Genomic DNA, 15,493 nt, shown 5'->3' with positions numbered 1-15,493 from the left:
ATACCAACGATTAATATAATAATAATAATAATAATAATGTTGGTTTTTATATAGAGCTTTCCCACACTGTGTTCAAAGCACTTTACAATTATTACCCCTGGTTCGGATCTACAGTGGCACAATGACCCTAAATTTATACTTCCTCAACTCCACGGGAACATACAATCCATTGAACCTCTATCAGCCGGGGAGGAGGGGAAGGTTATATGTCATTGGCATAGCTTTTATCTTTTTGCTTCCTTTAAGTTTTACAAAAGTATCGACTAATACATTAATTGATACATAGACCCATAGACCGTCCACCAAGGGTCTATGATTAATATAATTATCAATGACATTGTCATCTATCTCATGAGCATATGATTTCCTTAATAACCTGTGTTAATTGATATTATTATTAATGACACTGTCTTCTATTGCATGAGCAGAATGACTTTCTTTAACACCTGAGATATTCCAACGATAAGTAAAACATCAAACATAGATTTTGTCTCTGTACTTCCTCTGACAACAGCACCAACTACAATGTACCTGTATAAGATCTTACTTGCATAGATTTTATCATTTTTTTGCCTTCCTTAACAAAAATACTGATTAAATACATGACATTGAAATTGATATATATAGTTGCATAATTCAGATGATCAATCAATCAATCAATCAATCAATCAATCAATCAATCAATCAATCAATCAATCAATCAATCAATCAATCACAAGATGATCAATGAAAGGATTAAAAACGGTACCATATTAATTTGATTCAATATCTTTGGAGACTTACTCAAAACATTAATACATATAAGTACACCATATTTATCTATAATGATAAGTTCATTAATCAATTAACTAATGTGAAAAATGTCACAAAACTAGGATAAACATCTAGTCATTATGCAGTCATTAAAACTCATTTATTTTTAAAATTTTAAATATTCATATCACTTTTTTTCCATGAATGTTTACACAAAGTCTGGAACAAAACAGTAAACACATAAATTGTGGTACAGTACATCAGAATGTAATGTTTAATCAATTTTTTGCAATAAAGAAGAGTAAAGTTTATAGCTATATTATGTATGGCCTATTCCTATTCATCAATCTTGACTGTTTTGGTACTTGTTTAATTCTATAGATATAGATTTATGAAGACAACTGGCATCCTTTGGATTCAGCAATAAACGGTTTTAACATTGGAAGTTTATATTAATTTTTGTACAGTATACATCATGTATACATAGAGGAGTACAATATGTATCCTGTGGGTAAGTGTTACGCTGTTTATTAAACTCATAATGTAATATTTATATATATATAGTGTTTTATTTTAGTCATTTATTTAAATTAGATGTATATAAATTCATGAATACAACTTAATCTAGTCGTAACTCATATCGTAAGCTTTAATGTTGAGGTTTATATCTGTTTTTACAGACATTTATAACACTTATACCATGCACGAGCTAGGTTGAACAAAAAATATGGAACAACATCTTTAAAATGTATACCAATTTATGAGTATACCTTGATTCGGTAACAAACTCAAGTTGGAAGTTTTATATTCATGTTTTTGTACTCATTTGTCATAGTACATACAGAGATTTAGGTGAACAACCTTGTATTCTTTGATCCTAGAATATACAACAAACTAAACTCATATGTAAATTTTAATTGTAATTTTTCAAAATCATTTTAAAATTATATTTATACACATATCAACAATTCACAACCCTTGGCAATCCAGTATTGCAATGTCATCACTCATACATGTATCTCATGTTTTGATTATTAGCAGCTGTGTATTTATACCTTCAGATTCAACCTCTTTGGAAATTATTTGTTGAGAGAGTTTTTACCAAGGAATATCACTTTATATGTAATTACAGCAAGTACTCTTACCACGCAATACTTACACAGGGGAGTTAGATTTCTCATTTCTACGACACAATTACATCTTTTTATTACCCATGGAAATGATAAAAGTTAACTTATACTAGATTAAATTTTTGAAATTATAAATAATTAATTACAATATATTGATATATACAATAACAATTTATACCCTTTCAATCCAGCATTGAACTGTCACCAGTCATATCTGATGCTTTGGTTGTTTAATATCAGCTGTGTATTTATACTACACAGAACAGTATATTTGAAGAGATTCACTTCTTTATAGAGAGTTTTTACCAAAGAACATCACATTGTATGTAATTGATGAAACAAGTACTACTACTATGCAATAAATACACAGGGGAGTTACAGATTTCTTATTTCTTTGATACAATTACTTACAGTAAAACTCATGGCAATGTATTATAGTTAACGTATTCTAAAAGAACAACAAGCTTAAAGTACAGTGATAACGAATACATTTCATTACGCTTGCTTTAATAGCATGATGTAAGAATTCACTTTACTACTTTTGTTTTTTATATATTCAATAATATATCTTAAACAAGACGATTAAATTGTCATTTGTCTCATATATCTATATTAACTGGAAGGATAATAATTGTGTGCAAGGCTGAGTAAAATTATGCAGTAGTTCCGAACTCACAGTATAAATAATTTACCTTGTATACAATAACAGCTTAAGAAGGCGGTGAGATTTTAATACTTGGATTGCACTAGATAATTTATTACACTCCGAGTTAAAAACTATAATGACATATGATTCTAGAACAAGGAAAACAAGTTGACATTTTTAGTTGAGCAAAATTTGTTATTTTACTATACACAACATCTCATTGAGTAGCGAATCCTGTATGGCTTGTTCAGTCAGTAAAAACAAACGATGATGGTGATAAATTGAATCATTACGTTGTTAGATATTGTAATAAAGGTACACTGATTTCTATGACCACTCATCTATAAAGGGTAACGATAAATATAAGAATAAAGAATCTGAGTCAATTTCAGTTAAATAGAGAGTTGAGATTTGTGATGCAAAATGCAAGAAAAAAATAACACAAGTACCTACCAACTGTGCAAGCTTCGATGCAACAGAGAGAAGAATACACGGTGCTGTAGGCCACACCACACACAACATAGATTTCATCATTTTAGATACCAAACCTACGCACAATTCATACACAGTGTCTCCAGTTTTTCTAACAAGGAAATGTTATGTGATGCTCATCACACCTGGCATCTACATGTAAACACAATTTCTGCAAAAAAGGTCCTTGTTGACATATTCATCAGGAGTCCCCGGCAATGCTGCGTCACACAAGAAACGACATCAGCAGCTACGAACACAACTGATTGCAATCTACATCATATGTACACCTCGACACACACACACTATACATGAATACCGTTGAGACTGCTTCTATCACAGCTCTGATAATTAATTCAAGGTAACAAGTCTTCCAACCTACTCTCATCCATCTCAATTCATCTCACAGGACGAGTACCGACACTCCTTATCTCTCATCTGATCATTTCACGTCAACCCCAATCCTTTTTCTATTCACTGGAAATCTTTCCAGTGCATCTAATTTGAAATAACGTTATGTTACAATACATGTTATTTTTGACAACATGTAATCTCGTCTCTTTCAGACATCAGTTTGCTGAATAGTGAAATAATCTATCAAGTGCTGAGAGGCATGTTTTCACATAATTTACTTTTACTTGTCAATCATTGTTGCATTAGGGGACTTTGAAATTCTTGACCTTCTGGTAAAAGGCTGTATACATATAATTCTGTGGGCATAATGGAGTAAATTACTGTATGTTTTCTTCAACACACTGCTAGCATGTGTCCCAACACATGCTACAAGAACTTTTCAGGAGATCTAATTTCTCGTTAATGTGGTGTGCAAAGTATTCAAGATCTGTTGTTGATTGACTGATGACTGACTAAATGACTTGCTGATTGATTGATTGATTGATTGATTGATTGATTGATTGATTGATTGATTGATTGATTGATTGATTGACTGATTGGTCATATTGATTAAATGATGTATTGTTTGATTGGTTGGTTGGTTGGTTGGTTGGTTGGTTGGTTGGTTGGTTGGTTGACATAATTACAAAGTGAATTATGACTAATTGATTGATTATTTGACTGACTTACTGACTGACTGATTTTTAGTATAATTGATCAATGGATTGATTCACTAACTGACTAACTGAATATTTGATAGCTTAATTGATCGACTGACTGACTAACTGACTGACTGATGCACTGACTCACTGACACACTGACTGAATCACTGAATGACTAACTGACTGAACAATTAATAGGTTAATTAATCAACTGACTGACTGACTGACTGACTGACTGACTGATGTACTGACTAATGCACTAACTGACTGTCTGTCTGACTTACTGACTGACTGACTGACTGACTGACTGACTTACTGACTGACTGACTGACTGACTGACAGACTGACTGACTGACTGACTGACTGAGTAACACACTTACTGACTGACTGACTGACTGACTGACTTACTGACTTACTGACTGACTGACTGACTTACTGACTGACTTACTGACTGACTGACTGACTGATGCACTAACTGACTAACTGACAGTCTGACTGACTGACTGACTGACTGACTGACTAACACACACACTTACTGACTGACTGACTGAGTAACACACTGACTGACTGACTGATCTTACAATCATAAATCATGGTTGACTTGAATTGAAGAGTCGTCCTGTCACATGCAAAAGATTTTAACAAATTGATGTAACTTAGTATTTAAACTGGCACAATCTGTAACAAAGACCCAATTTCAACTAAAAGTCAGTGTACAACATGTACATGTATACTGAACACTACATTTTTAGACATGACTATGTCTGACAAAGGTGGATATACATTTATATGCACAAAGAGGCCTAGGAAGCAATGCTGCCCAATGGGGTTTCCATTTTATTGGTAATCACAGAATTATATCATAAAATATTCAGATCATATATATAAATTCTGGTGTCAGAGCTCTACTAATCGTTATAAGGAATACCGTAAGTATATTCAATATGAAACGAAAGTACCTTGGGCCATAAGGTTATAAACTGTAGCTATTTTAAGAATGATAAAGTATCTGTTTGAATGTTCTCAATGCTAAAATGTCAATCACATGTTCCTGCTGCTAAATAAAGATGGTCTTTGAATTCAAGCAAACCTTATATAACCATACATTGTATTCAATGAATATGGAATATCCTACAATATGCTGTGGTTGTGAAACAGTTGCATAAACAATGAGATCAAAATAGCACACATTCAATGTCGTGGTTGGGAGGGGTATGTGAATGGCTGTATGCATTATAGTATCACACAGCTATATATACATGTATACAGTACCCCGGTATATATACATGTACTTATAGGCCAGGGTTTTAATTCCAGGTTCTCACATTAGTGTTATCTTACCAGTGCAGCCATAAGGATTTGATAAGATCATTCTTTTCTTCTGGACTTTTTCTATAGTATTAAACTCTGCCATGCAGACAACTGTTGTCACATCTACATGTAAATGCTAGTCTTACTCCTAACTGGACCTTTGATTTTTGTCATTTCAGTTTGAAATTTAAGTATACCTTAAATTATATATACTACATGCAGGTATTAATGTTATTTAGAAGAGCTGAGGATGTGAACATTTTAAGTTAACCTGGCCATGAATTCATTAGTCTAGGTCCAGACTGGCCATATTACATACTCAAGAGTCAATGTACGCCATTACTATCTCAAGTCTTGTCAAGGCAGTTGCGAAAGGTGTTAAATCTGTGGTATTCCCCTGTAGTGAGGGAGGCATGAAGGGCACATGTCAGTAGTAATCCATCACAAATTCCATCACAAAATGACAGGCTGTCGTCATCGTACTGCACTCATATGCAAATGTCCATCCAGGACTCCATCGCCAGTCTGTTTAAACTAAAATCACACTGGGACATGCCATGACATCATTATGTTTATATGAACACGGTTGGAAGGAGCACTGAAATATGTGCTCGAATGACTGCCTTAACTAGATTGGCGATAGTAATGGAGTACATTGAGTACGTAATACGGTCAGTTTTGACCTAGACTATGATTTCATGAACCGACAGTCATGAATCTCGACAAATTATCTTCATAACACTCAATATTTACAAATTTACATTATTCAGAGTGATAAAATTGATGTTGCTGGTAAACACAGAGGAAATAATTTTGACATTAATTTAATGAAAATATTCTTGGCTGCTTCAAAAACATATTTTATGATCAAAATTTTGTTAATGTAGTAAGTGCTGTGAAAAGATGCTCACATACATGTATGGCTCACTTTCTATCAACATTGTGTAATTACATGTAAATCTAATTTGTAAGTTGTGAAAAGTTGCTCATATATGATTCATTCTCTATCAAAGTTCACACTGTGTAATGTAATTACAGTAAGACTCTAAGAGAGATGTTTGTGTATTAATGACAGGTATAATATGTATACAAAATACATTGGAGGACTTCCTGTCTTTCACACTTCACACACTGCTTTGACAGACTCAGGTATACTTTTACTTATCAAGAATGCATCATCATCCTGTGCTAGTTGTGCTTGATGTATTATCCACAAAATAGAAAACCAATCCAGAAAAAAGAAACTCTGATCCACAATATAGAAATTCTGATCCACAATATAGAAATTCTGATCCACAAACAGAAACCCAATCACAAAATAGAAACTCTGATCCACAAACAGAAACCAATCCACAATATAGAAACTCCTATCCACAAACAGAAACCATACTCCACAAAATAGAAACCCAATCCACAATATCGAATCTCTGATCCACAAACACACAAAATTGCAATCCAAAAATAGAAACCCAATCCACAAAGTATAACACCCTGATCAAGAAAACGGCTACATGTATGTGTACTTGTAGAACACCTTGATCCCAAACAACCAGTAAAAGATAAGATCATCTTTGGAACTCCTTATACTACCCTTGACCTATTTTGAAGTCTTCTGTATTTAGACTCATTTAAAAGTTCTGATAGCTTATCTAAGTACCATCACAAATAACTCTGGTAAGCCCTCAGTGACTGTCAAGACTACCTCCACTTTGGATATGACTGACCCTACTTGAGATCATTCACCTGTCCACAATAATCAACATGAACTATATGTATGTGTTTATACGGTATCAAAGACTATGTTAAGGTTTGGTATTCAACCCCAGTATTACACACAGGAGTGAAATCTCTGGTAATATTTGCACAGATTTTTACATCTTGTACCATCATTTTAGTGTAGAACTAAACAGAAGGAGGAAATCTGGAAAAACTTGCAAAGATTTCAATACCATTGTACCATAATTTGGGTTAGTTGGAAACCAACATAAAAACGCCATGGGAACACGTAGATACATTTTACCCATTTACCACCCTTATCACAAACACTGATTTCATGTCATTACATACACAACACAGTTTTCTTTCAAGTCCTAGAACGAAATTTATAACATGTCCAAAGATGATTTCAAAATTATGCCTATATATGAATATCTTGCTCTGCTTGATTTATGGATCGGAGTAACAATGGATGATGTCATCATACTGTATCCATAACAACAACTCATAACAATAGACCTTTCACTCATTAGCTACAGATACGACATCATGAAAGATAGTAAGTACAATATTAAATCTTTACAGCGGTTGGTTGGCGTTTATTTGAGATATACTAGTACATGTACGTCATTATTTGTGACCTTCACAATTTAAAAACCTCATTACATGATTCAACCAGGACTCAGATAATGAACTATAAGACACATAAAACTTGAAACGTTTCAAAACAAATCCTTGAGTACCTGAAGAACACTGGATCTGACTCAAGTCATAATAATTTTACACAGGCTAAAACCTCTAACAACGATTTGGTCACCCTGATCCCGTATTGTAACATCCCGTGGCTTGAAATTGGCAATAGCCCAGAGTATATACACTACTAAACAACACATCTAAACAGTATGACTACCAAAATTGAAATTTATAAGGTCTGTTAGACAAATGGAAATTGATTGATAATTGTAGCTGAAACAGTTCATTTGGCTAAAATCTGATTACCAAGCCTATGTGTTAAATCATAGTCCAAGCCCTGAAAATCCCTCACTGTCATGTCATACTATACATTAACGTGTCAATTCTGTCTGGGTTCTAAAATAAGCTATGGTACACAACACATATATTGGGTCCAGTGTACTCCAGTCTAGCCCAACATATAGCCTGAAAGATTCTCCAATGTGTACACTCCTTTCACCACTTGTTACAGGGTGTTTAGCATATGGTTAGAAGGAATGCTAACAACAAGCAATCTCTCAGTTTAGCCCAAATGTTACCCAAGTCATCTTCTACTAATATATTCCAGGTCCTTACTTTCACCACTGTAAATCATCATCTGGTCTGTATTATCAGCTAACTCTTTCATTGTGTGATTTAAGCTAAGGAGCAGATCACTATTAAAGTGGGTCAGAGTGCAAAGGTCAAAAGTCAACCATATATTTCCTTACCTGAGGTGAACTGCTGACTAGTTCTCGTGTGCCTTCAAAGGCAGCAACTGTTGACCACCTCTTTTCCTTCTCGTCCTCTTCATATTTACTCTCTCCTTCATGGGATATCGGAGACACTGATCTCAATGCTGGCTCACTGCCATGCCGGACATGTAACTTGTTATCTGAAGGAAAAATAGACCAATTGATATTAATACATCCTGTTTTAATACATGTAGGTGCTATAATACACAAAAATTCAAACTGATTTTTACCCCAATACTACAATCTACAATGCACACATGTAACAACTATTTATTTATATAATTCTATATAATTTGTGTCCTAGTAAGATGGAGATAGCTGTTTCTCTGTATACTAAACTAAGAACTGTATTTATAATTTGAAGAGAATGATAAGTCCACATAGAACACTTTAATAAACAAATAAATACACCACTACAATTACAGAATGAGAACGACACATTGCTGTGTATTACAGAAACATTGTCTATACAATATATGTGATAGGCAAGAATTGGCTTGATTTTGATAATGACCATGAAGGTCAAGGTCAAAGGTTAATGTCTTAAAAGGAAGCTTGTACCTGATATAATATGGGGTAGACACTTGAATAAAGTCTTTATGTATTACAGTTTTTGAGTTACATGTATGCCATAAATATTGACATAACTATAAATATGACCTTATTCGGACAAATTTGCATTGTTGTAAAACAAATTGACGTGCATATGTCCATTATAACATATCATCTTTGTGCCAGGTTTGAAAGAAATTGGATATTGCATGTCTTAGAAATGATGCATTATGCACAGACGAACGAACAGACAGAGCCCACTGTAATACCCCCACCCTCTCCTCCCTTATGATCTTTTTTGTAATGTGATACCAGTATATATAATGACATGAAAAAGTTTCTCAACTTTTGACATTTTATAATACAATAATGCGATACAAAAAATTACCTCGTACTTTCAACAATTCACGATTTTTCATCAATTATTCCAACACTCATCAAAATGTTTGACATTTGGTGACATATAATAATTTGAAAATATTACACGACTTTTTCACATTTCAAGAATGTAACAGGTATGCTGACAGCATTGTACAGTCTGATTTGAAAGCAATATCATGGTATGCCTCAGGGTGTAATGCAATATGTATTCATAACTCGGTTATACAATGTAGGATTCTTGTCAAGCTGATAGGTACAGGTATACTTTTCCTACAAAGTATAATTATCATTTTTTGCCAATAATGAGAAAATCATGAATATGGGTTTTGATGAATGATACTGTGATTTTTCATTTCTTTACTTTAAATACCAAAGTTCATAAAACTGACATGAGTAAATGAAAAAGATGCATTTGAACAGCAGGTCCTCTGGTCCACAGGAGATCGTACAAAGGAATAAAACAGAAGGTCTATTTAGATGTATACTATCCATCTTATAAATGTAATTACATCCGGAGAGAAAAAGCTTTACAGACAAAACGTACACCCCACTTTTGAGTTACTATACATTTTGTATTGTAACTTATTTCACTGATTCTTACAGTCTGTAAAAATGAACTATATTAAGATGATGTGAAATATTAATATAAATAACAGCTAGTGAAACATTAATTTTTCACAACTGTCATTTATATGTATATATGCGTTATATATATATGTACGTATACAAACCATATAGATATGTAAATTTTCAGTAGAATTTTAGACTCAGTTTCATGTAACTTTACTTTAATAGCATCTTACATGGATCAGTAAATTAAATTAAAAGTTTCCGAAGACATCTGTAATGCTGATACAGTAGCTTTTACACCCGATTTTATATAACTTGCTTTATTTACATGGAATATAGTAATATAAGCTACAACATGTATGTATTGCAGCCATCTCATGAGCAATACAGTAAAATACAATCAATTCAACAACAATGTAAGGGACGATCGTACAATGTCGCACAAGCTCAACAAATGAACATCATCCATTTAGGTGAAAAAAAACCTCCCCCATCCTCTAAATGAACATTCACAAGTGAGACATCTACTGTTTATATATGATGTAAACTATGATGAAAACTGTAGTGGTCACACTACTACGGATCGATATAATGTAAAAACATGATTGTAAACACATTAAAATACAACCAGAAACCCAGCACCATATCTCACATTTGAAGTAAATATTTATTATTGAAGAAATGAAAGTTTTCTGTCAAAATCTGGTTAGAAGTGCAAAAATGAAGTTCAGCAATTGCATTGACACCAGCCCCCCCCCCCCCCCCCCCCCCCCCCATAATGAACAAAGTTCGCTTTATCGAGCTTGTATGACATTGTGCGAACGCCCCTAATTCTTACGAAGTACATGTACTCAAGATGAAGGACGGAATCATATTTGAGTAAATTACAATTTACAAGAAGTGATATGAGAAGACTGAAGTGATGTCAAGTGGATTTTTAAAGCCCAAAGACAAAGTTCACATTGTAGCGATAACATTAGACTCAGTGACAATTAAAGGATTATAATTATAACTCAACAAAGACTTTTTGAGTCAAGTCAAAATATTATGTACTCCAGACACTTCAGCTCACTTTGGACCAATATTATTTCCCTCAATCATATTAAAATGAGATAACTTTTTAATTGTGACCTGGGAAAGACATCCAAGAAGACAAGATACTCCAGACGCTTCAGCTCACTTTGGAGCAATATTATTTCCCCCACTCATAAATGAGATAACTTTTAATCGTGACCTGAGTGACAGTAACAATCATAACCCCATATAGACTTTTGGGTCAAGAAAATACACTCCAGAGACTCACTTTGCAGCAAATTATTGCTCTCAATCATGCCAATAATATTTTATAGTGACCCAAGTTATGATAACATTCTTAATCTGACATAGACTTTTTGGGTTACGACAAGATACTCCCAATGGCTACAGCAATATCACCCCCCCCCCCCCCTCCCCCATAATCAAAAGTGGAGATAAGTTTATCGTGACCTTAATGATGATAACAATTATGACCTGACATAACCTTTCTGGGTCAAGCCAATAAAGACAGACACGACATTATACTGATTGAATGTATACTATGAAGAACTGATTAGTTTCTACAGACACACTCCTGCAATTACATGCTGTAAAAATAGCACATGGCGTCACACAGATCAAATTTTCATAGACATCTAATAATGTTACATTGGAATTATCTGTAGCATACCAGACATGTATTTGTGATTGCCGTACCACAGTGTCTGACAGGAATGTGTCTGCTGACTTCATCAAAATGATCACATTGTTGATGCATCAGATTTTTTAAATTGTTTATTACATGATGTCAATTATCATTCTTTCCAAGTGGTATTGTCAATATGAGTTCACCAATACGAACAAATAATTGATACTTTATAGTATCATATCCCCAGTATCGATTCCAACGCAATTCAAAGGACTTAGCACATCGAACCCAAGCATTAATTTTCCATATAACAGCCCGCCACACTTTGCCCAAATATGGCAAATGGCACACTCATCGATATCGGTTCGCTCAGTGATTTAGCATGTTAATTTCTTCACTATCTTTCATATTTGCAATTAAAATAATATATCACTGCCAATTTATGTGATTATGTAATTCAAATCATGTTTCTGTGCCACTACATGGGGTACATGATAAAACCTTTACGGCCCGCATATGGGTTTGGTGGACATCAGTAATATGGCTTACGAACCCACCTAAATTCGGGCCCTTCTGTCGTACAACCTCAGTCTGCAAAACCCACTTTGAACTGTTGAATGCATGCACACAACTTCTACTCAATGTTATTTTTACTGTTATTGAAAGATTAACTTCATAAATATGGAAATATGTATAATATTTTGTATTTGGAGATTTGTATATACAGTTATGTATTACTATAAATGCATTACTCAAAGTACTTCTGATGGTATGAACAACATAGAAAATACAAAACAATATAGTTTGTAGCAATTTATGCAAAGATATTGTTATTTTGTAACACTTTGTAAACTACCTCTCAACTTCTGTATATCATTTATACAGTCATGTAGTTACATTCTACAGACACAAAGGTCTTTGAACCAAGTGACTCTCTCTAGGACAACATTGATACTTTCTGTTTCTACAGTCTGTGACCTAACCAACACTCTCCATGGCTAGACTCTGACCAAAAATAACATACTCTTTATATTCCCTCTCTCTTTCTTCCTTAGCCTGAAAAATCTGAGCATTCCTTCTGCTTATACAATGCACTCTCTCACAAGCTTGTTGGTGGGGTAGTGAGTGGTTACATAGGCCTGGATCTGTCATACTACTAGTATTTCTTCCTACAGTATGACTCAAATGAGTGTCACTCTCCATGGCTAGACTGCCCCCAAATAACATTCTCTCTATATCCCTATATGTTCTCTCTCCCCCTTTCCCTGTGACTCAAATGACCTGCTCCATAGTCAGACTGACCCAAATGGCACCCTCACCAACTTTCCTATGACCCCAAATGACCTTCTCTGTTTATTCCCATATGCTATCTCTCTTCCTTTCTTGTGACCCAAATGATACTCTCCATGGCTAGACTCTGACCCAAATAAAACTCTCTGTGAGTATGAGGGGATACATCACACATACTCGCCGTATGATCACCGTTTTTTTGACTTCACTGACACATGCTGTCACCAGTCTCCATGCCATGAAAACTGTCCTTGTGACCACTGACTATGATTCTGGTACAACTTCTTAGCCAAGGGACTTTCCTTGGTGTTAGAGTTTCTTGAGTTAATTACACTGCAAGATGAATCTCTGGGCTAGGTAAACATGTAACTATGGCAATCACTAAAGTCAACACTTCATATCATGAAATTCAAACTTACACAGTTTACATTTTGCTGAAACCATCCAACGTTCTCTTCATATCAATCACTTGAAACTTACCTGTAATATGGGCACTAGTAACATCTACATCAATATCATGTACATGGTATGGCTGGAATCCTACTTTGGGTCCCCTATCTCTGTCTCTACCTAATGCACTGGTAATTTCACTGTGAAACATTTCCGGACTGGCTGTTCCTGCTGAGCTAGCACTAGTACCATCACCACCATTATGTGGTGGTAGTGGTCTTCCTTGTTCTTCAAATATCGCTAATAACTGAAAGAAAAAAAAGAAGAAACAATGGCTTTTTAGAAATTGTCCTGCTAACTTTCACACCTTCTAATCCTTTGCACCTACAGAGGTGGCAAAGGACTGTCTCTTCCAAAAGGCTACAGGACTGCTGTGCTGTTATAGGCCCATGCCTGGGGTAATAAACTGTGAAGAGCTTTGAACAGTACGAAAAAGAGCTAAATAAAATACAAAACATTACTCAATGCTCAATAAACAACTGATACCTAACAGTAATAGCAGTGTTTTGTAGAAGTTTAAGAACTGGACTGCACGTAGGGATAAAATTGCAGTTTCTGGTATGTTTTACAACAATTTTGGTAAGGAGCCAAAATAACATGCCAGCGGGAATTTGACTAGATTTTATTTAATACTACTCTTCAACTACACACTAGATTACTTTTGGCATGCTGAAATCCTGTTTGACCCTCTCAAACTTCAAAGTTATTATCAAAACTACTCAAAAAAATGCCTGGATATGTTAATGTCAATAAGGATTGGCAAGAAGCCAGCCATACATCATATGTTCATACATTGTAATTATACAACACTATTGGCAAGTCAAAATTTTGGATTCTAAACCACCAAAACACAACTTGAGCAGTTCTAGACCACATTATAACATTTCATACAAATGTACTTGGGTCTTTCAACTTTTCCAGAGTCAGTCATAAGAAATCAAATCTAAACACCCTGATCCCCTGAATGGTTACATGTTAGTATGGACATTAGGTTTTTACCCGTTTAGTCACCCCACCCCCACCCCCCACCACCCCTCTTCATTTTAAAGACCATATAAATAAGCCAAGAGACTTGGCTATCAAAGACATTGTCAAGCCAGATGGCAAAGTCTCTGGGCTATGAATAAATCAACCTCAGAAAACATTTTAACATGCTAGACAGACAAAGTTGAAAGTTTTACATGTACAAGGTAAATTCAGTACCTTGCCCTTTGCAGAGTACTACAGAGTTCATCTCTGGTCACATATATGTAGATCTCATGTATTAAAATCAGACCTAGCTTTAACACACAAGCAATGTATCTTGAAATAATTTGTAAATATCACTGCTCACACATCATTTACAATATATGCCTGATGGCAACCTAACAGCTAAGCAAACATACAGAAGCCTGGAAAAAACACTATTTGCCTTCTGGTAAATAAATCATGGAAGAAGAATTTCCCTTTCAAGAATCTTACTTTCAATGCAGGAAATCAATCTAAAGATGTTTATTGGTAATTTCCTCTGATGGTGTGACCCTAAACTAACAATGACACAAACTCAGTAGTCTTCATTATAGTATACATGTGTGACCACTTATCAGTATTTGTAGTACTAAGTATATGTTTTATTGAAAAGAGGCCCAGACAGCTTTCATTCTGTACACACAGTCAACTGTTGTAGGTTCAAACATACTCACTATATATATACACACAGAATGAGACTATTCAAATGTTATGGAGAACTGAAATGCAATATAATAAAACTGATTTATTATACACGACAGGTGTCATGGGCATGTAGCCATTTCATAGATGTTTCCAATAATGGAGCAAAGATGCATAGAATTTTTGATGGAGAATATAGGTGGCTGGTAAACTGTTAGGTAGCTGTCCTGTCAATACAAAAAACATCCCTGATTTACACTTCTACAGAATACCACGAGATAAATCTCTTAAGAAACAATACACTGAGGTGATGATACCCCCCAATTTGAGTGAGGGCGCTGTATTATCAATTTCCTGTTTGCAGTCAGCAATGGCCTATTAACGTCATT

General features: G+C 34.5%; 1 protein-coding gene across 1 annotated transcript in view; it reads right to left on the bottom strand.

The window, feature by feature from the left end:
* Positions 1-15,493, bottom strand: part of LOC144433968 (partitioning defective 3 homolog) — a 77,628-nt gene that overhangs the window by 41,178 nt on the left and 20,957 nt on the right. The window contains exons 3-4 of the mRNA XM_078122388.1: positions 13,485-13,701; positions 8,510-8,688 (exon numbers count right to left, since the gene is read on the bottom strand). Coding sequence (XP_077978514.1) covers positions 8,510-8,688; positions 13,485-13,701 — 396 coding nt within the window. The remainder of the gene's footprint in view (positions 1-8,509; positions 8,689-13,484; positions 13,702-15,493) is intronic.

This window comes from Glandiceps talaboti, chromosome 4 (genome assembly GCF_964340395.1).
Source record: "Glandiceps talaboti chromosome 4, keGlaTala1.1, whole genome shotgun sequence".
Lineage (NCBI taxonomy): Eukaryota > Metazoa > Hemichordata > Enteropneusta > Spengelidae > Glandiceps > Glandiceps talaboti.
The sequence above is the reverse complement of the archived record's forward strand: the minus strand, read 5'-3'. Positions and strand labels throughout refer to the sequence as shown.